Source organism: Diceros bicornis, chromosome 24, assembly GCF_020826845.1.
Source record: "Diceros bicornis minor isolate mBicDic1 chromosome 24, mDicBic1.mat.cur, whole genome shotgun sequence".
NCBI classification, from domain to species: domain Eukaryota; kingdom Metazoa; phylum Chordata; class Mammalia; order Perissodactyla; family Rhinocerotidae; genus Diceros; species Diceros bicornis.
In genome coordinates this window covers 38,312,942-38,340,146 of record NC_080763.1, presented here as the reverse complement: position 1 = coordinate 38,340,146, position 27,205 = coordinate 38,312,942, and the positions used below count along the sequence as shown (strand labels likewise).

The following is a 27,205-nucleotide window of genomic DNA, read 5'->3' as shown; positions in this document are numbered from 1 at the left end:
ATATAAAGAAAGAGCAAAATAAAACACACACAAACTTACAGACGACATCTGTGCAGTTACAGCAAACGGACATGAATCATGATTAAAGAGTTATGTTACTCTGTTTGAGTTTTGATGGTCTTTTCAGCAAAGCTGAGCATTGAACTTTTAACGGTTTAAAAATGGAATATGAGATTCTATCCCATGGCCCTGGGAGGAAGACACGAAACCAGGGAAGTAAGCTGCCTCCATCCCTGAATGCTCTGGTTTGTCCCTTGGGCTCCTAATCAGAAATGAGATACACAACCAGACATGACATCCGGTTCCATGGGGTAGGCCTTGTGCATGCTTTCTGACCAAGCTTTTAAAGGCCAGGGCAGCCAAGGGATGTAATTGGGTTGGAAAGATCTAGAGATCTACTCTGGAGACTGGGGCAGCGAGGTAGGGAAAGAAGCAAAGGGGCAAAAGAGAGAAGCAGAACTTCCCGACATTCTGTAGGCCCAGCCTGATTCCCTTTTCCTCCAAGAAGCCTGCCCTTGAACCACGCTTCCTCCTTGGACTTCTAGAACACATGTTGATGTGTAATGTACTCAGCACATCGCTACTCCCCACGTCAGCTACCTTCCCGATGCTGGTGTTGAAATTCAAGAGCACAACTGGCTGCTGGGTTTCTAAAGGATTGTAGGTAACTAGCGTTTGGAGAGCCAAGTCCCCGGAATCCTGGATCCTCTCAATAAGAGGCAGGATGACGCAAGTCCATAAGCAGGGAGGCTGACAGCTGTCTCTCTCCCCGCTCTCCCCGGACACCGTAAGTGCACTCAGGGTCTGTGCAGCCCCAGGCCCCCAGACAACTTCACCCCTTCTGCAGCCATCAGAGGGCGCTATATATTTAGTCTGGGAAAAGTATAACACTCTCCTTTTTCTTTGAGATCCCTACACTTTCTTCCCTGCCGGATGCAGCAGGACAGGGGTCATGAAGGGTTGCTACATAAATTAACAATCCCACACACTCCGTTCCCCTTACCCTGAGAGCAGACTCCCAGCAGTTCACCAAGATCCAGGCCCTCTGCTTCTTCCTGGACACAGGTCTGGACCACATTTCCCAGTCTCCCTTGCAGTTGAGTATGGTCTTGTGACTGAGTGCTAGCCAATGGAATGTGAGCACAAGTGACACACCCACTTCCAGGCCTTGATGGTAAGACCCCCCCAAACCCCAGCCTTCTCCTAGCTCTTTTCTCTGCCAGCCAATTGGCATGGTGTCAACCACAAGAAACTGGAGGCTGTGTGCACAAGGTGGCAGAGCCTCCGTCAGGCGGGGTCGCTGCATGAGCCTTCCCCACTGACCAGGAGTCTTGCACGTGAGTGGGAAACCAGCCTCTTCTGGGTTTAAGTCATTACAGTTCTTTGCAGCTGCTGGTTGATCTTCCGCTCACATGTTCTCCACAGCATGACCCTCCATCTGATAGTCCCCTACAGTGGTCACTTGTTTATTGTCTCCTCCCTTCTCCTGAGTGCAAGCTCTGAGTCACAGGGACTGCATTCGGTTCCCTGCTGTGTCTCCAACCTACAACAACGCCTGACACGGCAGGCACTCAATAACCACCTGTCGAAGACGCGAAGGGGTGAATTGTGTTTTTCCTATTCGTCCTGAGTCTGGGTCTCTGGAAAGGCCCCCTCACAGCAGGAGGAGGAACTTGCTTCTGCTTTCACTTTCTCCTCCACCTCTGGAGCTGGAAAATGAGCCTCTAATTGAACTAACACACTCACCTTTGGGACACAACCTGAGCTCCCTCCTCTCCGACACCCTCCCAGAATCCCTCCCACCAGGGTCTGCATCTGCTGTGCCTTTCAGCCAGGGGCCCCTTTGTAGTCACACCTGTCACACTGCACAGCAGTTGCTGATGTCTGTGTCTCTCCCACCTGCCATGTCCCCACCCTCCAACTAGACTGGGAGACCCTTGAGGCCAGGACTCTGTCTTATTCATCTTTGTATCTTCCCAGTGTTGGGCACAAGTGTCTCTTGAGAAACAAGCACTCCAAAACATTTAATAAATATTTTAAGAATATTTATATGATATTTAATTATGTAAATGTATAATATAAATATAATTATGTAAATATATTTATATTATGTATTTATAATATTTATAAAATAATTAATACATATTTTATCTCCTTTAACTATTGTCACTCTGCTGCTAGCCAAGAGTAAAAAGTTTGCTCCCCGGGGCCAGCCCAGTGGCGTAGTGGTTAAGGGTGCGCACTCTGCTTTAACAGCCCCGGGTTTGTAGGTTTGGATCCCGGGTGCGGACCTGCACACCGCTTATCAAGCCATGCTTTGGCAGAGTCCCATATAAAGTAGAGGAAGATGGGAATGGATGTCAGCCCAGGGCCAGTCTTCCTCAGCAAAAAGAGGAGGATTGGCAACGGATATTAGCTCAGGGCTCATCTTTCTCACCAAAAAAAAAAAGAAAAAAGTTTGCTCCCCTAGATCCATAATAAGATGACTTAAGCCAGTGCTTGGAATATTCTACAGATTCTTCTAACAGGCTTTTTTGATCTTAATACCTGGCATGGCCCACGAGAGGAGGAGGAAGCCCAAACCCTTTCACTGTGTATCAGCACAAACCTACCCTTGACCAGGGGCCCCAAAACATTTTTCCACTGAGGCCCAAGCCTGCTCCTGACAGCCCTATGCGCACACGGAATTTTTGTCTTTCAAAGTGCACGCCCGTTTGACCCTCACAAATGCTCTGAGATACAGGCAGGAAGTGACTATTATGTCCATTCGACAGATGAGAAGACTGGGGCTCAGAGAGGTTAAGTGACTTGTCCAAGATCGTGGTTTGAGTGTGTGCTGAGCTGTCGCTAGGACGCAGGGGCCCAGACAGTTCCTCTCCTTTTCTTCCCTTTCTCCAGCCTGAGCCAACAAGAGGAAACTTCACAGAGGCCACGAGGAAGCAGAGCCAACAAGCCGCGACATGGGTGAGCGGAAACTCACATGGACTTTGAGTGATAAACCAAGTTTGAAACAAACCTGACCGTACAACTTCAGCAGACTGAAGCTTTCCCCCTTCTTCTAAATTTAAACCCCTCCAGCCTGAGAGGAGCATCTGTGGTTACAGGGTGTAGCATCTGCTGCTGCTGTGTGGTCAGAGGCCAGAACAGGAAGAAGGGTACTTACTCGATTTTTCTTCTTTAATGGCGTATTCGAGCACCTTGGACGAGCTCTCGTTCAGGGAAGGGAAGTGGACGCAGAGCACCAGCTGCTTCGAGCTGCTGTCCCGGCAGACCAGGAACATCTGCAACGGAAGAAGGAGGGGAGCCCCGTGAATCCAAGATTTGGGTGGAGATCAGAAGAAGAACAGTGAGATGGAAGTCATCCAGAATGTTCCAGAAACAAGGAGGCAGGGTGGGGCAGTCAAGCATCCCTCAGGAGAACTGAGGCTTCTGCCCCAAGAGCCATATGTCACCTGCCCCATGTCCCCTGGCTCCTTGAGTCTCAATGTCTCATTGAAGGGAGTCAACTAAATCAATGTGTCCAAAAGACTTCTGTGCTGTAGACACAGAGTTTGTCAGGGGGTATTTAGCATGCAGATTCCTGTGCCCATCCCCGAGATGCTGGTATGGTGTGTGTGTGTGGGGGGGAGTGTCCAGAATCAGCTGATTCTGACACGGGTGGTGATCTGGGGTCCACTCTTAGAAAAGCTTTCATATACAGGGAGTTAGGCTGAATTTCAGCTCACACCCCAGCAGGCACGCTCTGGTGGAGGCTGTGACTAATCACAGACATTAGTCAATTCACACTTTTATTTCCCGTGGAAATAAAAATAGCTAACAATAATATAGAGCTTTCTCTTGCTCAATAACCCTATGACGTGAGTTTTGGTGTTACTCCCACTTTACAGATGAAGAAACTGAGACACTCTCTGAGCTTAGCAGGTCCCCCTCCTCGGGCTGGGGCGATGACTGAGTTGATGTCTGTACGGTCTGGTCCACAGGACACTCTGGAAGCTTATCCTGGCCAAGGCCTGACAGCTGTAAGGGGCAGAGCTGGGATTCAGCCCTGGACGCTGGTGTCCACGCTCGAGACTCCACCCTACGCGGCTGTCCCTGTACCACACGTCCCGCCCAGTGAGGGATGTGTCCTTTCTCCTCTTGTGGCTTCACTCTAGTCTGATAAGCGATGCCTCTGGGCCCCGGGGGTGTATCTGCATTCCAGTAACCAAGCATCCCCTGAAGTCTACACCAGAGCCACGTACCTACAGACACGTCACCTCTATTTCTGCTCTGGGCAGTGGTTCCGCTCAGCAATGGGCCTGTGACTCCACACTTCTCCACTGTCACACCCCACAGCAGCCCCCGGGGGCAGTGCCCTCCTATGGCCATCACGGGGAGGAGGCCCCTACTTCTTTTCACATTCTCTGTGGTTTCAAAATGTTTTTAGTCTCCGCTGACCCTACCCAAGCGCATCCCTCCTTCCAGGTGAAGACAGACAGCTTCTAGAATCTCCCCAGCCTCCTGGAGCACAGCTTCCCCTGGGGAAGGGGGAGGGGCATCCCTCAGCTGGGGAAGAGTCATGCCTTCCTTTCCTGAGAGAGGACATGGTCACAGTGTCCTTCCATCCCCTCCAGCTCGTCCCTGCCCTGGGGTCTAAGCCTCTCCCACTCAGGCCCCAAGTGCCCAGGCTAGAGTTTAGAAGACCAGGAGCCCAGCCAAAGATGCTAAGGGAAGGCTGGGGAGCAGGGCCCCTGGGACATCCCTGAGGTTGTGGCCCCAAGCGTGGGGCTCTGGAGGAGCACTGAGGTGGGGCGTCTTCCCTTTCCCCACCCAGGCACACTATCCTCTCACCCCTTTGGTGATGCTCCAAATTCTCTGCCAGTGTTCTTGATGACTATTATTATCACCATGTTGCTATGTTATTAGAATTGTGAATACAATGTTATTATAATTGTTAATAAAACATTAAAATAACATCATTACTATTGAGTAGTAGCAGCTAACACCTATTGCCTCCCTAGTCTGCCCAAGCCTTAGTTAGCCCTGGTCCATTAGATTCCGTGATCTTACTTAATTCTGTTATTAAAGCTATGGGGAGGGGTGCTATCATTATCCCCATTTTACAGATGAGGAAACTGAGGTAGAGAGAGGCAAGCAATGCCCGGGACCACAGGGCTAGGAAGTGCTGGAGCTAGGATTTGGGCTCAGACCCTGATGCCGAGCACTCACGGCCAGAGGGTGGATCCCTTGGCTTAAAGTTTTGCTCTACGTAACAGTGCGTGTCCCTCTGGGAGCAGCGACACAATGAACCTATTAGTCATTGAACTGCAGTCGGAAATGAGTTTACCAGCCATTCTCCTGGAGCATGAGGCTGGAGGGAGCTTGACAACCCGGAGTGGACACAGGAGGACAGGACGGAGGCTCCTGGGGCCAGAAACGAGAGGCAAGCAGGATGCTGGCCGCACACGTGCCCAGCCTGGAAGGTGGCCCTCCCTAGGGGACCCAGCAGGAGGTCGGCTCACTTCTGGAGGCCTCCTGCAGCCTTTACATCAGCTCAGAGACGACACCTGGGCTCCCAGCAGAGCCCCACCCAACTCTGAGCTGCAGCATCGCTGAACTGATGCGTTCACCGGGACCTCGCCTGACCCCAGGAACGCGTGGGCTTTCAAAGGAAATAGGTCTCTTGGCCTCTTCTTCGGAGGTCCAAGGCCGGGCTGCCTCCTGCCCACCAGGCCAGTGGGAACCAGCAGTGTGTGAGGGAATGTGAGTGTGTGTGTATATGTGTGCGTGTGTGTAAGAGAAAGAGAGAGAGAGAGAATGGTGTGTGGGTGAGTGTGGTATAATAAAAAAAAAATATGGTCTTTGTCCTCAGTTCCTGGCAGAGTTTCAAAAACCCTTGGAATTTCCTGAGTGACAGAAATGTAATTTGTTATTCATGAAGAGCCCCTTTAGACCACACCTGAGTTCATGCTAACAGGTGACTCATCGTGGCTCTTAGTTTCAAAGGAGGGGCTGGCCAGGAAAGACAATCACGTGATTAGAGGGCTGGAACTTGCAGCCCCGCCCCCAACCTGGGGGGTGGGGGGAGGGACAGGAGATCAAGTTCAAGCAGGTGGCCAATGATTTATTTACTCACTCCTGCCCATGAAATGAAACTCGGTAAAACCTCTGGATGCTGAAACTCACTGGGCTTCCTGGTTGCTGAACTCATTGAGGTGCGGGAGGGGGGCGCCCATATTCCACCAGGAGAGGGTACGGGAGCTCCACGTCCCCGTCCTCACCCCTGACCTCACCCCTAGGTGTCTCATTCAGCTGCTGTTGAGTTGTATCCTTTATAATAAAATGGTCTTAAGTCCAGCAGAGTGCTTTCAGTGAGCTTTCTGTATCATTCCACCGAATTATCAAAACTGAAGGGAGGTCATGTTCGTAGCCAAGTCAGACAGAAGTGTGGGTAGCCTGGGGACCCCCCGTGTGTCTGGCATCTGCAGTAAGGGCAGTCTTGTTGGGGACCTGCCCTTTAATGTGTGGGGTCTGCTCACTCCGGGCAGTCGGTGTCGGAACTGAATTGTAGGACACCCAGTTGGTTCAGAGAATTGTTGTCGGAGTGTTGTGAGTGAGTGTGTGTGTGTGTGGGGGGGGGTGAGTGTGGAATGAGTGAACTCTGGCTGCCCCGGGGGCCTCCCTGCTGGAGCTCTGTGCACAGGGAGAGAGGCCAGAGCCAGAGCCAGAGGTACCCCTGGGAAGGCTGACAGAGCAAATGTGGACCCTTGACCCCGAGCCAGGGCAGGAGCTGGGGCTGGCACCCTCCTGAACTGAAACCAAACTGGAGGTTCTGTGTTTGTAGTGGAAGCGCTTACTTTACGCATGTGGTGCATGTCTGGGGGGACACACGCCCGGGTCACTTGTTGAGAAGCACACGCACGTGGCAGAGCATCCCTGAGTGTCAGGAATGACGCAGGAAGGAAGCCCGAGTTTTTCAAGCTGTGGGTCATGAACCATTAGTACAAATGCCACCAACCTTTTTTTTTTTTTTAAATGAAATACAAGAGCAAAATAGAAGATAATAAGGATGCCTATAATAAGGATGGACTTTTTGTAAGAGAGAGAGAGACCTACAGAGGGCCAAGGCCACAGTACAACAGATATTTCTTACTCTACTGATGGTCACCTTCTTCCTGGCCTATTTTGACCCCCCACTGATCTGTCCCTGGGGTCGCTGCCGTAAGTCATGGTTGCCAGCCCCACTGGGACCTCCCGGGGTGCCGCCCTGCAGCCTAATGGGCCCTTTCACCCCCAGCACATAACTAGTTCTAGACTTCTTCACTTTGCTGGGACATTGACCCTGTTCTCTGCCCTCATGTTCCACTGAGAGAAAGGAAGAAGACAGGAGCCCTCGGGCAGGAACTCCTCCAGCTGGGGGCGAGTCACAATCTGTCACAATCTGTATTTCTTCCTGGGCTCCCAGAGGGCCCTGAACAGCCAGTTATGAGCTCTGTGGCCCCGGGTAATTCCGTGGCTTCTCTGAGCCTCAGCGTTCTGTGAATGGGGATAACACCTACGACCACCGAGCAGAAACAAGAAGCGAAACCACAGCCCTGCTCCTCAGTGTGGGGAGAAGTAATTGAGCTATTGTATAGGGAAGCACCTGACGGGATAAGAGGGTCTCTACAGACGCCCGCTGAGGATTTATGCTCCATCTGCCTCTACCCCTCCCCCACGGCTGGTTTTTGTTCTGTCTCCCAGTCTCAGGCTCCATCTAGAACTGGGGATCCATCTAACCAACTGTGTTTACTGTGAAAAAGAATCAGAGGTGGTTTCCTTGAGAGAGTGTTTCAGTTAATAGGAAGGAGCCAGGAGTCAGAATAGCGGCTAACCTCTGCGCTCTGTGCCAGGTACCTTTCGTGTGGAATCATCCAGTTCTCAGCACAGCCCAGCGAGGAGGAACTGTTACTATTCCCTTTGATGGATGAGGACTCAGGGCACAGAGAGGTTAAGTAAACCCACGGCCGGCCGTGCAGACAGGAAGTGCAGAGGCAGGACGCAGACCCAGACCAAGAGCATCTCGCTTATCTCTGCCATCACGTCTGCTTTATCTACTCATTGAGGGGCAGGGGTGTGGAGAGGGGTGGAAAGTCCCCCAGGCTGGACTCTGACAGGTCCGCAATTCTGAAGCCCAACACCCACACCTTCAGCATGGCCACAAATCTTCACATAGCACTGCCGTCTGCTGTGGCCGAGTTCTGGCGCTCTTATCTGAAAAACCAAGATAAGGCACTCGGGGGGGACTAGGGGGGTGCAAGAGGCTGTGAGTTAGTGGGAGGGTGGGGAGTGGAGGAGGCTAGAGGGGTCCTCTGACCCTTCCTGCCCGGAGTGCAGTGGGGGAGGGGGGCACAGACAGGTGCTGCTGTGAGCAGAACCCCCATCAGTGGTCTGCCTTGGCCACTGTCTTTCAGAATAAAATGGTCCATTCTGCGTTCCCCTTTGGGGAGGCTTAGATGCTCAGCTAGTCATAGGCCCCTTCTAGAAGGTGTCCAGACAGCACTTAAAAACAGCGTCACTGTGTCGGAGTCCATGCTTGCCTTTTGGACCACAGCTGTCATGTGAAGAAGCTCGCGTGAGCCCGCTGGCGTCGTGGGGCCCGGGCAACAGCCGGCGCCCACCGCCAGACATTGAGTGAGGCCGTTTCAGGCCAGCCAGCTGCGGTCAAGCTGCCCGATGACTGCGGCTGCATGACCCAGCCCAGGGAGACCAGCAGAAGAACCACTCGGTGGAACCCGGCCCAAGCTGCTGACCGGCAGGATGGTGAGCAAATCAGATGGTGACTATCTCAAGCCACTGAATTTTGAAGTGGTTTGTTATGCAACAGCAGGTAATGATAGAGCCCTGGGCTACACGGACACCGGGCCTCATCCTTTGGGTGTCCCCCTCCTCCCTTCCTTCTGTGAGGCACTGCTGGCAGGCCCCCAGAGCTCAGTGGGGGAAGTTTGAAAGCAAGTGATGCTCCCAGCTCCTCACTCTACAAAGAAACCAAGGCCCAGAGATGCACAAAGGCCCCCTGAGGTCACACCGCTTGTAGCGGCAGAGCCAGGACAAGAATGCAAGGCCAGAGACCCTCAGGCAGGGGTTGCAGCCACTAGAGTACCCGTCTTCCAACCCAACCCGCCCGCTGAGCGTCAGATGAGCACGCGCTCTACGCCAGGCACCAGGCCAGAGGTTTCAGATCCTTTGCAGCAACGCTCTCCCTGGGGTGTGGAAGAATTTACCCATTGGACAGACGAGAATGCAGTGTGCAGAGAGGGCTTCTTAAAGAGAGGGGAAGGGACGGTGCAGAGCATTGGGCCTTGGGGCCCCTCCGTGTTAAGACTGCAGCACAGGCTCTGGAGGCAGACTCTGAGTTCAGTCCTTTGCTGGCCACCCCCAGCTGTGGGACCTCTCTGGGGCGGCTTCCTCCTCTGCAAAATGGGATCATAACCGTTCCTGCCTGTGACGGTCACTAAGAGTTAGCTTCCTGAGAACCAGTCCCCTCCCTTTCCTTGCTAACTGACCCCAATTCTGATCTGGGTGCAGTGTATCTTGCCTCAGGAGATGAATCATGTTTGGTCAGAGCCAGTCATGGCCATTCTGCTCCCCTTTGCCATTCACCTCCTTTCTCAGCCTCCCTCCCAGTTACGGGTGGCCAATAAGGCGTCTGGAAAAACATCTATTCCCTGACGAAAAGACTGAGCCTAGGAGGAGAAAGCCTTTTGCTCAAGACCTCCTGCCTTCAAACAGGTGAGATGGCTGGAACTGCAGCCACCATTTTGTAACCAGGAGGCGACAAACTTGAGGACAAAAAGCCAACACCTTGAAGATGGGATAAAGAAAGGTGGAAAGAAGCTGGGTCCTGAAGACATCACTGAGCTGCTAAACTAGCCCTGGACCCCAACCTCCAGATTTCTCATTAGGTAGACAATAGTAGCCTTATGGTTGAAGCTGCCATAGGCTAGGTTTGTTTTTACTTGAAGCAGAAAGCACTCCCAGCTGACCCAGTGCATCAAAGAGAGAACTGCGCAGGTGACTTCAGTAGAGGGCCTGCTATATAATATGCACTCAATATATGGTGCCTCCCTTCCCTGGTGCCCCTCTACCTGCCTCAGAGCCCTGAGGACAAATGGCACAGAGCCCCTTACTGCACAGAGGTAGAATTCCTATCCTCTGCTGTTCACGATGGCTCCATGAGTCAGAAAGGCAGCATAGTGGGGCACCAGGCACCCCAGACAAGGATGGGCATCCTCATCAGTAGCTCCAGACTTCAGGGCTCAGCTCTGAGTGAAAGGATGAGCTCAAGGTGAACAGTGGGGGAACACGAGGTGACAAGTCCAGGCGCCAGGACCTCCTCTGTCCACCTCCAGGCCCCTCGCCTGTGGGCTGCCCGGATTATCATGAATGGAGCAGCTCACATTCATGCCCACAGCGCGACCCTCCATAGGCCACTGCTCCTGGAAGCCTTCTCTGATTAACCAGGCCACAACAAATCCTGCTGTGCCCCTGCGTCCTCACCCAACCTCTCTCCTCTCTGGGAACAAGCCTCATCTGGTGCCTTGTTGAGCAGACATCTGAGTCAACCCGCTCATTCTGTTCCGTCTTTTTCCCCCTTCTGTCAGCTCCCCCCATGCACTGGATTAGGAACTCTCAGAAAGCAGAAGAATCCTCTTCCCCAATTGCACAAATGGATGGACGGCTCACGCTGAGGGTCTGATTTTCCTTGAAGAGCTAGGATTCCCCCACCCCAATCTCCCAAAACAACAGTGGGGTAGTGGTCAGAGCACTGGCTGCGAGGCAGGACACTTGGTGTCCTTCCTAGTTCTGACACGGGTTTGCCGTGACCTTTGGCAAGTCACTTCCCCTCTCTGAGCACTTTTCCATTCTAGTCAGGCAGGAGGTCTGAAAGGTCCCAGGACTCCTTCCTTCTAGAAGATATTCTCCCAGCATCAGTGCCCTGGGGTCTTTCCTAAGATCCTAAGAGGCTTGCACAAGAGTTGGTTTCACGGGTACATTATCGCAATCCAGGAGGTTGGAATAGCTGGCCGCGGGAGCCCCTCCCTGTCCACCTACCACTAGCATGGGTTTTGGAAAAACTAACTGCTGTCAGTAACAGCTGGGACAGAATATGCTTAAGGAGAGAATTATGCAGCCGCTGTAGTCCCCTCCTCCTTGCCAAATAAATACATAAGGACCCAAAGCTAAATACACTATAAATGGTTCTGGTTTTACTACCCATTTTTGGCCCAGACAATCCAGAGCTGTCTGCTTTTCCACTTTTGTTATTTTAGGACTATTTTCCAGTTGCTTGGGGAAAATTTCCAATCATGCCCATTAGGGCAGGAACAGAAGTGGCTGGTTCTTCCCAGAGGCCACAAGTGCAGGGGCTGCCGTGCCTGTGGAGGTCGGTGGTCTAGTGGCTGGAGCCCACTCGGGACACCCGTGGCCCACCCTTCCCATTACTGATACAGAAGTTGTAGCACAGCATGGAGTGGAGTTCCTCAGTCCTGGCTGCACATCAGAAGTACCCAGGGAGCTTTTAAAACATGCTGATGCCTGAGCCCCGCTCCAAACCAAAGAAATCACTGTTTCTGGGGATGAGGCCGAGACATCGTGTTTTTTTAAAGCCTTTGAAGGCAGTCAGTCGGTGGGTTCAAATCACACTCCACCACTTAGTAGCCGCATTACTCAGGGCAGGCTCCTTACCACCAGAGTTGGGCTTCCTCACTTATAAAATGGAGAGCCTGCGCCTGTTCTGCAGGGCTGTTGGGAAGATGCGAGATGAGCGTTGGCACACAGCAGACCCTCAATACTCGCTGACTGTGCCCTCTTTCCCGGCCCCAGAGCCCTCAAGGGGCAAGAGAGGGGCTTCACGGCACTAACATGGAACGGAGTTGGTATTCCTCGGGATCACACCTGGGAAAGTGCCTTGAACCTCCATGGCTGGTCCACATCGCACTCAGGTTACTGCAACCCTTGAGCCAACCCCCCAGCACAAAAAGCAATCTTACAAGAGGTTTCTTTCCTTAAAAACCACCTTTTGGCCTAGAAGAAATGACACTTCAGCGGCAATGGACACACACAGCACCCAGACCTTTGTTTCTGATACTATTTTCCGATGAAAGGAACAAGGGCTCCTTGGAGAAATGGCTGATTCTAGGACTGGGGCAAGGAATATACAAGACAATCCGGAGCATCTTGTAGTATAAGAAAGTAGGGAAGTGCTCCAAGAAACGAACAAACAAACAAAACACACACAGTGACGAGGGCATGTCAAAGGGACACAGGAACCAACCGAAAGAGCTCCCAATGGCCAAAGTTGGGACCACTTGAGCAACAAATTAATGGTACCAGTATTGCACTATAAGCCAAGGCATAAAATAAATATCCATGAGTCTATATTGATATAAGTAAATGACTGAATAAATAAATAAACGGGGGAGAAGAGACAGATCTCCTGTGCAGAAGAATTCCAAATAATCTACGTAGATACTCAGTCAAGGAAGCAGAGCATAGCTCCCCCTTCCCCCCCAAGGGTGGGCTGTGCAGAGAGACTTCCTTCCAAACAGGACAGTATGGAAGGGGGAGAAGGGGGCACCTTTACAGGGGAGAAACCTGGCAAACACACCTCAGCCGGGTGATCAAGGTCAACATCAACAGTGACAAGTTGTGTTGACAGTGTGTCCCTTTGACATGATGTGATGAGAAGGGTACTTTACCTCCATGGTCTTCCTCCCCCAAACCCCTAACCCCAGTCTAACCATCTGAAAAATCCCCACTGAGGGACATTCTACAAAATACCTAAGCAGTACTCCTCAAAACTGGCAAGGTCATCAAAAACAAAGAAAGCCTGAGAAATTGTCACAGCCAAGAGGAGCCTAAGGAGACATGGTGACTACAGGTAATATGGTGCCCTGGATGGGATCCCGGAACAGGAAAAGGACATTAGGTCAAAGCTAAGGAAATCTGAATAAAGCTGGGCTTTAGTTAAAACTTATGTATCACTATTGGTTCATTAATTGTGACACACGTACCCTACTAACGTTAGATGTTAACAATAGGAGAAACTGGCTGAGAAGTATGCGAGAACCCCCTGTACTCTCTTTGTAACTTTTCTGTAAATCTAAAACTTTTAAAATAAAACTAAAAAAGAAAAACACCGTTTGGGTGCAGACTGAACAAAGGTGGCTTTTTGATCGCATTGTTTTTGGATACACACAAATCAAAAATGGGCCAATATGTTCCCAACACCTTATCAGAGAAGCAGGCTGCAGGGAGGGGATGTGGGGTGTAGTGGAGGGGGTGGGACGTGATCAAGGTCACATAGATATTTGGGACAAAAGGGGCCAGATCCCCAGTCTCCTGACCACTGGCCTTGGACACGATGCAGCACCCTGCTCATCAAGAGGGGTGGGTCTAGGTGATCTCTGAAGACCCTTTGAGCTCTCACAGCCTGGTGGCCACCCACAGTGCCTGTATCTTTAAAAATGCTGAAGCCATCACACTAGTTGAATTTTAGACAGTTTTGTGGAATGATATTCTGCATCAAAGGGCCTTCCCAGCATCCCTGAAGATCACAACATGCAGACTCTGCTCTTACTAGCTGTGTGATGTCAGGCAAGCGAATTAACTTCTCTGTGCCTTTGTTTCCTCATCTGGAAATGGGGATGCTAATATCACGAGCTACCTGCAGAAATCACTGTGAGGATCAATAAGACAGTGCAAAGAGCAACTCTGGGTAAAAGTTGGCTCATCTTTTTTATCAGAGCATGAGCTTTGTTTCTGCTTGAAAATCCAGAAGGTCCTGGAGCAGAGGGCAGGGAAGGCAGCAGAGGCGCATCTGCTCCATTTCTGTTGTCCTCGGGGCTGAACCAGCCCTGCAGCCTCAGAGGGACAGTGGGCAGCAGTGGAAGGGCCTGGCTGCCCGCCTTTGGTGCAGTCACCTTCGGTCTTAGCAGCCTGTGGTGCCCCTCATGGGATCCGATTCAAGGCTCAGGACACAGGTGTTACTTCAGGACCAGCCTGGAGCTTTCTCCTTTCTATACTCAGCCCCCAGATTGGAGAAGAGCGGCCTGGGTACCTCCCCCTGCCTTTACCCAATGGCTGTCAGGAGTTGGTGGACAATACCAGCCCCCTCACCCCTCGGTGGGATGACTTGAGATGCATGCCCTGGCAGGATTCAGCTCCCCCTGCCCCCTGGGGTAACTCGAACGATCACGTATCTTCTATGAGCTGCCTTCCCTTCCCTGTCTTATTTCCCTTGTTGGTGCTCCCTGGGGTCACCTCCCAAATAAACCACTTGTACTCCAATCCTCGTCTCGGGGTCTGCTTCTGGGGAAGCCCAGACTAGGGCACTCCTCTTAGCCTTAGTTTCATTATCTGTAAAACGGGGAGAATAGCAGAGTCCACCCCACAGGATTATCACAGGGATTAAATGAGATGACACTCATGCAGTACTTGGTATTAATGCCAGCACAGGGCCTGCCATTGACAAGCACTCTCCACATGGAACCACTGTCGTTATCTTGAGTTGGGCTTATCTTAAACTTTTTGAAGAAAGGACTGAACCCTTTGACAAAGCGGTAATGACTGACCCTGGCCCAGCTGGCCCTGGAGGTCCACTTGCCTTCTCTCAGGTCGGGTCCTCACTGTCTGGTCCACCCCCATCTACACACATGCCGGGACACACCTCTCCTGATGACCAAGAAAGGTCCAGAAAATGGCCATCCCTTAGCACCAAAATCTTGTACTTGAGCCTGTGCTTGAGCTGCGTCCTCCCGGGAAGGGAGGGAAGCTGGTCCTCTCAGAATCTAATAGGGGAGTGGGCGACAGGCCGGGGCTGCAGCCAGGGAATGCTGACTGGAACACCTGCTGGCCTGAGTCTCGATTTTATTTTCTACAGTTTCATCTTCTGCTCTGAAGCCCTCGGTCAGTTTAAAACCGAAAACTTTTCAGTGGGGAGGAATAAAACAACAGATCTTGTTTTCTTGAGCACTACAGTCTCCCTGCCTCCCCCCTCCAACCCTCTCCCTGCTCATGCCTCCAAGAAAAGAGCCATCCACAGACTCCCAAGCTGACCTAGGTGCTGAGATGGGGCTGGGCTGGCCCACGGGGCACTGGCCTGGACAGGTGTGTGACAAGGGGGGAAGCCTAGCCTGGCCTTGGTGGGATTCTGCTGGGCCTTCAGGCCTCTATGGTCCCCACTCCTTGTGGCAGGGGCCTCTGGGGCAAAGGGAGGTTGGGACTTTGCTGGAAGCCCCGTAAGTTCCAGTAATTCCAATTTGCAGGTATAACTGCTGACTTGATGGATTTTATCTGGCCCAAGGTGAATGAGTCTGCTAACCAACCGAGCCCCAGGTATTTAGGAGCCTAGACTATTCCCCGGCCACGGCACAGCACGACATACCACAATGAGGGTGGTCACAGCAAGGATGCCCAGCAGCTGAGAGACACGACTCCATCTGTGTCAAATAAGACCTGTGTATACGATACAGCACAGGAGCACCCGACTGCCAGGTTCACATTCCACCTCGGGCACTTGCTCGCTGTGTCACCTGGGGGAGGTCACTCAACTGCTCTGTCCTTCAGTTACCTCATCTGTAAAATGGGCATAACAGTAATACCTACCCAGGGGGCTGCTGTGAGGCTGAACTGTGCTAATGCAGTGAAGAGCTTAGACCAGTGCCGGCTGTTATCAGTGTGGGACTCTGCATGGAAAGGACTGGAAAGATGCGCTGTGCATTTCTAGCAAAAATGCCTTCTGGAAGCAGACTGGTGGTGGCAGGGGACCAGGGAGAGGCAGGATGGGGAGTAACTGCTTTCATGGGGCTTTCTCTTGGGGTGATGAAGTGTTTCAGAACTAGACAGAGGTGGCGGCTGCACAGCATGGCGAATGGACCAAATTGTGCACTTTAAAATGGCTCATTTTATGTTATGTGAATTTCACCTGAATAAAACAAGCAAAAACAAAAAAGACTTCTGGGAAGCAGGTTAGGTGAAAAAGAGTAGGTGGCAAAGACCTTCATAAGACACTTTACTTTTTACTTTATCACTTCTGCCCTGCTTGATTGTTTTTCTACAATGAACATATTTGTGTATCACTTCTATAGTTAAACAAATTAAATGTTTTTTAAAAAGGAAGTAGCGTGTAAGAGAAAATGCGTTGGGGGGTTGGTGGGTGGCTTTTGACGGCTCTGACTCATATTTCATTATCTACCTATTTATCTCCCCCTGTAATGCTTACATGACCCAGAGGAAAGAGCTGTTAATGGTCCCATCTCAAAGTGAGAAAAGTGCTCAGAAAATTGAATCCACTTGCTCAACTCACAGAGCCCGACTCCAAAAAATCTTTGGACTCCATTACACAGCGCCTTATTTTCACATGTAAAATGATTTCTCAGGTCCCTCCTTCTGAGACTCTCTAGTCCCCGGATGCCTGGCTGGGTTCTTGAAGTGTCCATCCTGCCTCTCAGGCGCCCAGATGCCCAGACGGCCCCTGCCAGCCGCACATTCCCGTGCTCTCCAGTAGGGACACCTTCTCTCCCGAGCAGAAACCAGCCCTCGCACCAGTCCCTGGCTCCTGAGTTCTGGGAAAAACACCCTGGTTTGAAAGGCTGATAAACCTAAGAAAAGAAAGGAAATGGGCTCCTTATGGCTGTGCCTGCCTGCTGGCCACGAAGCAGAGAGACGCCGACTCACCCCAGACACCTCCTGGTGCAGGATCCTGGCCGCCTCTGCCCGGCCCAGACCCAGCTGCAGCCACACCGGGCACGTTTTGATGAGCTTCTCCAGGACGCTGATGCCTCGGCAAGGAAGGCAGTTCTTCGGAGTGGTTGGCGGACAAGGCCCCAGGCCATCTTCCTCCTCCTCTTTCTCGCCCTCTGCTTTGCCCACATCTGGAATAGGACTGAGAACAGAATCAAATGAGAAGCCCGTCCTGCAGCCCAGAGGGGGGTTTATATAAATGGGGATTCAATTCAACTGGGCTTATTTATTTAGTATCTACAAAGCCAGCGGCCCTTTGGGGAATTAAAAAATGAACAAGCCATGATCTTCACCTTAAGGCACTTATAATAAAATGGGTTGGACACACACAGAAACAACCAGCTGTAGCAAAGACTGGAATAATTATAACAGAAGCACAGTGTGACAGAAGTAGCTAATTTCAACCCAGGGTGGGCTCAGGGAGACACGGGGGCATTTGAGCAGAGCCCGGAAGAGGGGATTTCAAAAACTTTTAAATTGAAGTGTAACATACACACAGCGAAACGCACAAGTCTTTAGCATACAGCTAGACAAATTTTTACACATGTCTACACCCATGTATCCCAGATCAAGGTAGAGACCTGTGCTATCCAATACTGTAGCCACCAGCCACATGTGGGTATTGAGCTCTTAAAAGTGTTGTCTAGGGGCCAGCCCAGTGGCACAAGCGGTTAAGTGTGCGCGCTCCTCTGCAGCGGCCTGGGGTTCGCCAGTTCGGATCCCGGGCGGGCACTGATGCACCGCTTGTCAGGCCATGCTGTGGTGGCATCCTATATAAAGTGGAGGAAGATGGGCATGGAGGTTAGCCCAGGGCCAGTCTACCTCAGCAAAAAAAGAGGAGGATTGGCAGAGGTTAGCTCAGGGCCAATCTTCCTCACAAAAAAAAAAAAAAGTGTTGTCTGAATCAATACGTGCTGTAAGCATAAAATACACATGGGATTTCCAAGACTTGGTATGAAAAAAAGACTGTGAAATAGTTCATTAATAATATTTTACATTGATTACAAGCTGAAATGATATTTTGGATATATTGGGTTAAATAAAACATTATTAAAATTAATTTCACCTATTTCTTTTTACTTTTTTAATGTGGCTACTAGAAAAGTTAAAACTGCCTATGTGGCCTGCATTATATTTCTATTGGATGTGCTGATACAGACATTTCCAGAAGGCTCCGTTATGCCTGCCACCAGTCAACACTCCCTCCCTCCCCACCCCAAGGTGAGGATGTGTTGACAGGCCAGAGTAGGGGATGGAGGAGAATCACGGGTCTAAGAAACAGCAAAACCAAAGTAGAGGTCCAGTTTAAGAGGTCCCAGACCCTCCCTAACGTGCTCACCTCACCTGACCCCCGAGACACATCGGCAGGTGAATTTGGATTCTAGAAAAGGAGGAACGGAGGCCGGCCCCGTGGCATAGTGGTTAAGTGTGCGCACTCCGCTGCTGGCTGCCCGGGTGCGGATCCTGGGCGCACACCGATGCACTGCTTGTCAGGCCATGCTGTGATGGAGTCCCATATAAAGTGGAGGAAGATGGGCACAGATGTTAGCTCCGGGCCAGCCCTCCTCAGCAAAAGAGGAGAATTGGCATGGATGTTAGCTCAGGGCTGATCTTCTTCACAAAAAAAGAATTAAAAAAAAAAAAAAAAGGAAGGACAGCATCTTGGTGCCTCAAATCCTGAGTCGGGTGAGTTATGTGGTCTGTTTGAGAAGCTAAATCTCTCAGGGCACCTGCAGGGGTGAAACCCCTCATCAGACAGGTCGGTAGTCATAAAGCCAGGAAGATGTGGCCGGTGCCTCTCTGTTGCCCTGTGTCCTGTGATGTTGCCCAGGGGCACCAGGGATCAGGGTGGTGTTTGCTGTAAGTGGCCCCCTGAGGGGAGGGATGAGGGCAGGACGGGTCCTGGTAAAGGGCGAAGAAAAGTGGAACTACTTCCTGCCGGGGAGGGAGTAGGGGTCAGAGGGCAGCAGGATCCAGAAGTCCTGATGAGGGAACAGCATTTCCTAAAGGGGAGGGCAGGATCCTGGCGGTTGTCTGGTGGTGGGGAGGCGGAGAAGTTCTGGATTACACAGGTCCAGTAATGCGTGGTTTAAGCAGCCGGGCTTTGCAGAGACCAGACTGGGAAGATGTGTGGTGATGAGGGATGTGTTAACATCACTGTGCTAAAATTCCCTGCTCCGACGCCCCACTCCCGAATCCTCCGGGAAGCCCTCCCTCTCGTGGATGCTGTGTGTGCGCGTGGGTACTTGTGGATTTCCCCTCTGGGTCCACACACAAGAGCGGGCCAGGTCACCAGGACAACAGGGGCGTCCCAGGCGGTGGCAGGACTACTAGGGCTGAGAGGGGAAGGAGGGCCGCCCCACGGATGTCCACAGGCTGTGGAATTGAGGCCCAAAGGGTCTCATTTGGAGCTCAAGGCCAGGACGGCCTGGCTGATACTGATGTAACTTAACCCCTTCCCAGGCCCAGAATGTGGTCCCAGCATCTCCTCTGAGAAAGCAGTTAAAACAGTGGAGGCCAGAATTACCCAGAAAAGAAGCATTCTGGGGCCTGTCAGGTTCTTCCAACCCCCTTGGAAACACAAAAATATCTTCTGGCACCAAAGCCTTTATAATCATCCTTAAACCTCCTCCCTTGGCCCAGGGCCTCGCCCAGGGGCCCATTAGGACTCTAACAGCAGCCAGAGTGAGAGGGATGGGTTCCCATTTCTTCTCTGCCACTAACTAGGCTTCGACTTTGGCTAGTCTGTTCCCTCTCAGGGTCTCAGTTTCTTCGTCTATACAATGGGGGAGGGGGTGGCCTGGAAGATTCCTCCATTGGCCAGTGGCCCTAGGTAGGACCTGGGCTTTTGGGACAAGGGTCCCCATTTTCTCCTGTAGAACCAACGCACCAATCAAGCAAACAGGCTCCGGGAGAAACGAGAAGGTTTGCCTCGCATTCACTCGTGCTGTGAGTATTTTCTGAGGGCTGGCAAGTGCCAGCTGTTGTTCTCGGCACTGGGTTAGAGCAGAGAACGAAACAGTAAAAAAAGACGAAAAACCCCTCCCCTAGGGAGAGGAGTCAGGCGAGAGACGAGGTGAATGAGTGACCTGGAGTAAGTTCGATGGTGATGAGCACCAGCAAGGAAAGCAAAGGTCCCCCGGGTGGGGCGGGGTGTGTGGCAGTTTTACATCTGGCGGCCAGGGGAGCCCTTCTTGAAAAAATGACTTTGAGTGAACATCTGGATGCAGTTATCTGGGGAAGAGATTCTAGACACAGGGGACAGCAGAGGCCTGGAGTTGCCTGGTCCAGGAGAAACTGCGAGGAAGCTTGGGGGTGGCAGGAGCTGGGAGGATGAGGGTGGGAGGAGGTGAGGTCAGAGGGGGGTTTGGGGGAGTCCCTGTAAGGGTGGCTCCCTGTAAGAGCCACTGGGAGAATTGGCTCCAAATCCAGGTATATGAACACCTTCCCCAGGCTTCTGGCTAGAAACTGGCCCACACCAGCCTGTAGGCTTCCTCGGCAAGGAGAAATGGGCCCATGAAGACCCGAGTGCCTGGATGCCCTCTGGGCCCATAGAGAGTCTTCCAGGATCCGCTGAGATGAACCCACTCCCCACCTCCACCTCCCCGGCAGTCCCACGTGCATTCTGAGATGTAGGCTGCTGTATTTTCAGGGTGACTAAGTAGAAACTCTGCCCCAGGCTCCAGCATCATGGAGACTGTGCCATCTCCCTCGTAATCATGTCCCTTCCCTGCTCCAAAAACTTCAATGGCTCCCACTGCTTAAAGAATCCAGTCCAATCTCCAAATACTGAAGGCATTCCTTTTCTGAGCCCCCCACACTCCCCTACAAAGTGGTGTTCTCTATCACCCCAGAAAAACCTGCACTTCCTCGCCCAGCACTCTTGCTCAGCAGTTCCTTCAGATTCTCTATTACTCCCTCCCAACATTCTCTCCAACGGATAGGTGAAAGTTTATTGGACCAGACACAGAAAGCAAGAACCATAAAAGAAAAGACGGATAAATCAGATGTATTAAAATTTAAACTTGTGCCCATGAAAACATCTCATTAAGAAAAGGAATACTGGGGCTGGCCCCATGGCTTAGCGACTAAGTGCGTGCGCTCTGTTGCTGACGACCTGGGTTCGGATCCCGGTTGCGCACAGATGCACCGCTTGTCAGGCCATGCTGTGGTGGCCTCCCATTTAAGCGGAGGAAGATGGGCACAGATGTTAGCCCAGGGCCAGTCTTCCTCAGCAAAAAGAGGAGGATTGACATGGATGTTAGCTCAGGGCTGGTCTTCCTCAAAAAAAAAAAAAAAAGAAAAGGAATACTCAAATCACAGGCTGGGAGAAAATATTTGCAAAGCATACATCTAACAGAGAACAAGCAAATTAACTTTTAAAATAGGCAAAAGATTTGAAGATATCTCAAAGAAGAAGACACACAAATAACCAACAAGCAGGTGAAAAAGTCCTTGACATCATTAGTCATTAGGGAAATGCAAATTAAAACCACAATGAGATACCACAACACAACCACTAGAATGGCTAAAATTAAAAAGACTGACAACATCACGTGTTGGTGAGGATGGGAATTAATCAGAGCTCTCCCGCATTATTGGCGAGAACGTAAATGACCGCTTTGGAAAGAGGCAGTTTTTTATAAACCTAAACATACACCTACCTTATGGCCCAGCCATTCCACTCCTAGGTATATACCCAAGAGAAATGAAAGTTTATGTCCACAAAAGACCTGCACAGGAATGTTCATAGCATCTCTTTACTCATCCTAGCCCAAAACTGGTCCAGGTGCCCATCGATAGGAGAACGGACAAACAGACGGGGGTACCACACACAATGGAATAGTAGTCAGCAATAAAAAGGAATTACTGATACGCACAACCACATGAATGAACCTCAGAAATGCTGCATGAAAGTAGCCAGATGCAAAAAAATACATGCTGTATGAATCCATTTATATGAAGTTCAAATGGTACACTTAGATATGTGTATTTACATTTTATCATATGTAAATTTTACACCAAAACAATAAAAAAGAACCATAAATAAATATTGAACTCTAATTAATGATATGCGTGCTAACATATTCAGGGGGCATCTGGAACTTTCTCTGAAATGCTTTAAAAAAATAAGGTGGATTCATGGATGGACAGAGGGATAGATAGATATGTAATAAAGCAAAAATACAAAAACATTAAGGGTAGTGGTAGGTATATAAATATTTACTGCAAAATTCTTTGAACTCTTCTGTATGTTTAATATTTTTTATAGTAAACTGTTGGGTATAAAGTTCTCCCCATCCTTTAAGGCCCAGTTAGAAGAAGTCTGCCTGCTGTACTAGAAGCCTTAGGTTTGAATCCAGGCTGTGTGATCTCTGGCCAGTTACTTTACCTCTCTGGGCTTCAGTTTAATCACTTGTAAAAAAATAATAATAGTCCTTACCTAATAGTGTTATTATGAAAATTCGATGAGACATCTGTCAAGTGCTTAGCACAGTACACATAATTCAGTAAATATTAGCTACTGTTTTTCTATCTCTTCAACCACCTAGCTGTACCCAAGACAATATCTGATCCCAGCAGTCACCCACAAGTTCAAGTGCTGGGGGACCACATGGCTTGATGTGAACAAAGAAGTTAACTTTTCTGGCATAGAAACAAACCACTGGGAGGATCCTTCTCCACCTTGAGCCCAGCTAGTGCTGTTGAAAAGACATGAAGACCTGGGTTATCCCAGAAACCCTACAGCGAGCGGCAGCCGCCAGAGGGCCAACCTTCGCTGCTCAGACCAAGCCCCTCGAGAGGCCAAATATTGCTTTCCAGGAACTGTCCAGTGCTTTCAATGTTCTCCTTTCTCCCCGGGGGGCCGGCGCAGAGGTAATAAAGGTTTGCTCAGGGCCCCTCTGTGGTGACTTGGCGGCCACAGGATCTGAGGGTGGGCGAGGCATCTCTAAGCGTCAAAGGCGGCAGCAAGGTCGAGAGGTCAGAGGAGCAGCTGAGGCTGGGGGAGGTCTGGGCCTTGCCCTGGGTCACAAGGGCAGCAGCAACAGTGACATGGGCTCTGCTCTGACCAGGCCAAAGAACGGGGCCCGGCCTTCTAATCCCCGAGTCCCTGCTGACCTCGGCTCTCCGGGTGCCCACTTGCGGCTGCGAGTGCCCAAGCCGATGATGGAGCTGGGGGCTGGCCGCGGGGCTCAAGCAGGATGGTGACGGTGAAAACGCCCGGGGCCGCACCAGGTCTGCTTTGTTCCACGGCTGTGATGACCGTTCCTGAGCAGCCTGGCCACCTCGGCTCTAACTGCCAGGGCCGCTCACGGAGCCCACGCAGCGGCAGATATGTCATGTGCTGGCAGAGGCGGCGCCACGACACCCACGCCCTCCCTCTCAGCAGCCACACTCCAGCTGAGGGCCCTGCAGAGGCGGCCATGGGGACCTTCGGTCACTAACGGCGCTGTGAGCGCAAAATAATGAGCCTCGGAATCTTGAGAGCGACTCCACCAGAGAAAGAAATCATTCCACGATCCTTTTCCCTCCGCTCCTGGGAAAAGAGCAATCAGCTCTAATCAGCAGTCCTGCCAGCCTCTGACACCCCGGGGCCCCACCCGGATGCAGTTGGTCAGACAGCAGGAGACCCTCGCCCCGGGCTGCAGGGGCAGGCTGGACTCAGCATCCCCGCGTATCTGGGGGACTTTCTCACCAGCCTCCCAGGAAGGAGTAAACGGGCACCGCGTGTCCACGCTCCCTGGCCTGGAGCCCGCATCCTGTCGCAGCGCTATGACAGCTGTGAGAAGAGGAAAGCTCCCACCGGGCGGAGAGGCTGCCCAAGGGGCCACCGAGTGTGGCGTCAGGGCGGTGAGCGTGGCGGCATGGGGGTGGGCCCAGCTGGACGCTGCCTGGCTGGAAGGAAGGCACAGAAGTTTCCCAGTTCACGAGGGCGCTGGCTTTGGGCTGCCCAGGAAGTTCCAATGACGCCTCATTGTGAGGAGAACCGAGGCCCCCTTGTGCAGACGTGGCCAGAACTTGGGGGGAGTGTGGGATGGAAGGAGAGGACCAGGAGAAGGCCATCTCCATCCCACGCACGATCCCGACCTCAGGCAGGCCGGCCTCCTAGCTTCAACAAGACCAAGGGGCTCTAATGGGGTGGAGAGGCCTGGTCCCTGCCCTCAGAGGGCTCTCGGGCCAGCAGGGGCCCGCACGGCTCCAGTGATAAATGCTACGGGATGGCCCGATGACCCTGTACAAGATGTGTGAAGACAGACGACACGGGGCTGGGGCAGGAGGGCCCTCGTGACGCCTATCAGGGCAGCAACTTGCCTGTTTGGTGTATAAGTCACCCACACCACACGGTGCCCCTGTGTGGGCCTGTTCCAAGCACTTCACACATTCCATTAACTCAGTCATCCTCACACACACTGTGGAGGGGTGCACTGTGTCCCCCAAAAAGATATGTCCAAATCCTAACCCCCGGTACCTCTGAATGTAACCTTATTTGGAAAAATGATCTTTGTAGATGTAAATAAGATTGAGATCATCCTGGATTTAGGGTGGGCCCTAAATTCAATGAGAGGTGTCCTCCTCAGAAGACACGGAGAGACACAAGGAGGTCATGGGAAGACGGAGGGAGAGACTGGGGTTATGATGTCCCAAGCCAAGGAACGCCAAGGATTGACGACCACCACCAGAAGCTACAAGAAAGGCGTGGAACAGATTCCCCCTCAGAGCCTTAGATGGAACCAACTCTGCTGACACCTTGATTTCGGACTTCTGGCCTTCAGAACTGTGAGAACATAAATCTCTGCTGTTTTAATCTGCAAGGTTTGTGGTAACTTGCTGCTGCAGCCCTAAGAATCTAATACGCCTACCGTACACCTAATAGTCTCAAGTCAAGATGAGGATACTGAGGCACAGAGAAGTTAAATAGCTCACCCAAAGTCACACAGCCAATAAGGGGCAGAGCTGGAATTCAAATGCGGGCAATCTGGCTCCAGAGTCTGTGCTTATAACTATTGCACTATTCTAGCTCTTAAAGAAAATTTTAAGTTTCCCTTGTTTATGTGTCCTGGTAGGACCTGGCAAAGAAGGAGTGTTCAATAATGTTTCTTATCCCACTTGGAATATATCCAAACACACAGAGAAAGATTGAATACACATAGAAATAATTTCCAGAAGGCTATATAAGACATCATTACAGACATTTATTTCTGAGAAGTGCAGTGGGGTTGTTTCAAATTTTTATACTAATTATGCATTACTTATATGATTGAAAAGCATCAAAAATAAATATGTGAAAACACACCTATTTGTCACATCAATGCATGCAGTGAGGAGAGCTGTTGGCTTTGGGGTCTCCCAAGCCCGGTTCGAATCCCAGCTATGCACTGACTTGCTGGGGGGCTTGGACGTCTTATCTAACCACTCTGACCTCCAGTTTCTTCTTCTGTAAAGTGGGGAGTAAGTATAACCAGTTGAGAGGGTTTCTCTTGGGAGAAAATAAGATGAGGCAGGCAGGCACATGGCACAGAGTGGGCAAATACCCACTGACTACATGGGAGTAAAGAGACACAGTGTCTGCAACTCACTCTCACAAGGTTCAGAAAAAAATGAAAGAGGGCCAGCCCTGGTGCCCTAGTGGTTAAGTTTGGCACGTTCCGCTTCTGCAGCCTGGGTTTGGTTCCCAAACGTGGACCTACACCACTCGTCTGTCAGTGGCCATGCTGTGGTGGTGGCTCACATACAAAAAAAAAAAAGAGGAAGACTGGCAGCGGATGTTAGCTCGGGGTGAATCTTCCTCAGCAAAAAAAAAAAAAAAGAAAAGAAAAAAATGAAAGAGAGAGAACAGCAGATGTGATAAAATGTTAATAATTGGTGAGTCTGGGTGAAGACTGTACATATAGGAATTCATTACTATTCTTGTAACTCTTCTGGGAGTCTGAAATCATGTCAAAAGGAAAAGTCAAAAGAAAAAGTTTTAAAATGAAATAAACTAACAAACAACCCAATGTTGAGTGCAGAAAGCAAACGACAGGAGGAACAAAAACATTTATACAAAGTGGAAAACATCCATAGCAGTTCTGTGTTGTGTTTGTGGACTCAGACACACACCAAGCTCGGGAGGATGGGCTCCTCTGAGGGGCTGGAAGAAAATGGGATCAGGGAGCAGTGTGGAGGGTCCAGCCAGTTCTGTAATGACTTATTTATTTTTAAAAGATCTGAAGCAAATATGGCAAAATGATAGGATTCAACAAAGCTGAATTGTGGGTACTCATTGCTCTGTTTTTCTCTACACTTGAAACATTTAATTAAAAAACAAGACAGGGGCCGGCCCAGTGGCGCAACAGTTAAGTACGTGCGCCCCACTGCGGCGGCCCGGGGTTCATCACTTCTGACCCCGGGCGCGCACCGACGCACCGCTTGTCAAGCCATGCTGTGGCGGCGTCCCATATAAAGTGGAGGATGATGGGACAGATGTTAGCCCAGGGCCAGTCTTCCTCAGCAAAAAGAAGAGGATTGGCAGATGTTAGCTCAGGGCCGATCTTCCTCACAAAACAAAACAAAACAAAACAAAAGACAAAAAACCCACATGCACACACCTTCCCCTGAGGTCCCAGAGCATGTCACAGGCTGAGGAGACACGGGGTGGGGGGTCTCAGGGCACCTAAGCCTGTCCCTTGGGCCAGTGCAATTCCCCCAGGATGACTCCAGCTAAATTTTCTTGGCGTTTTAACATCCGTTATGGAGCCTGAGGGTCATCAAGGTCATCAAGATGAGTCCAGCCCGGGGCGTCCACCCGGGCATCCAAAGAATCAGGCCCCAGGGGACTTTTTGGGAAATCCTCTGGCAGCTGCCACAAGGTCACCAGAGCAGAAGTCAGAGAAGGTCACCAGGCCGTTTCTCTCCCCTGTGGCAACCACAGGACTTGAGCCAAGGGGCAGCAGCTGAGGGCAGAGGGGATGAGACTCGGGAGTTCATGATCGCAGAGCCGGCCCTGGCAGGAACAGTGCCACAGGGCGGCAGGAACTGGGGCTGGGAGACTCCTCCCGAGGCCCTGGTGTGATGCACGGAGGTGAGCCAGTCCATCCCTCTGAGCCTCAGTGTCCCCCTCCATAAGCAGAGAGACTGTGCCACCAACCTCACGGGTCCTGTGAGGATCAGAGGAGACAGCATAAGAACCCAGCCGCAGCTGACAATGCACGAGTGTAACTACCGGATGGGATGCAGGGCTGGGGACAGTTCGTGGAGGAAGCCAAGCTCATTAGACCCTGAGGCAGAGCAGGGAAGGAGTCCCCGCTGGGGAGGAAGGAGGACCTGGGAACACTTGGAGGTGGGCGAGCACGCCAGCTGGAGCATTTGGTTTGGACCCAGTGGTGTGCTAGTAAAGCCCCTGTCTAGGACAAAAAAAAAGTCCTGATATGTAGTAGTTGCCCATTTCCGTGGTGTAAAT

The 27,205-nt window shown here is 51.2% G+C and overlaps 1 protein-coding gene across 1 annotated transcript in view; it reads right to left on the bottom strand.

The window, feature by feature from the left end:
• RIN3 (Ras and Rab interactor 3) overlaps positions 1–27,205 on the bottom strand; it is a 125,222-nt gene that overhangs the window by 72,024 nt on the left and 25,993 nt on the right. The window contains exons 2-3 of the mRNA XM_058567577.1: positions 16,699–16,906; positions 3,164–3,281 (exon numbers count right to left, since the gene is read on the bottom strand). Of these exons, the coding sequence (XP_058423560.1) occupies positions 3,164–3,281; positions 16,699–16,906 (326 nt within the window). The remainder of the gene's footprint in view (positions 1–3,163; positions 3,282–16,698; positions 16,907–27,205) is intronic.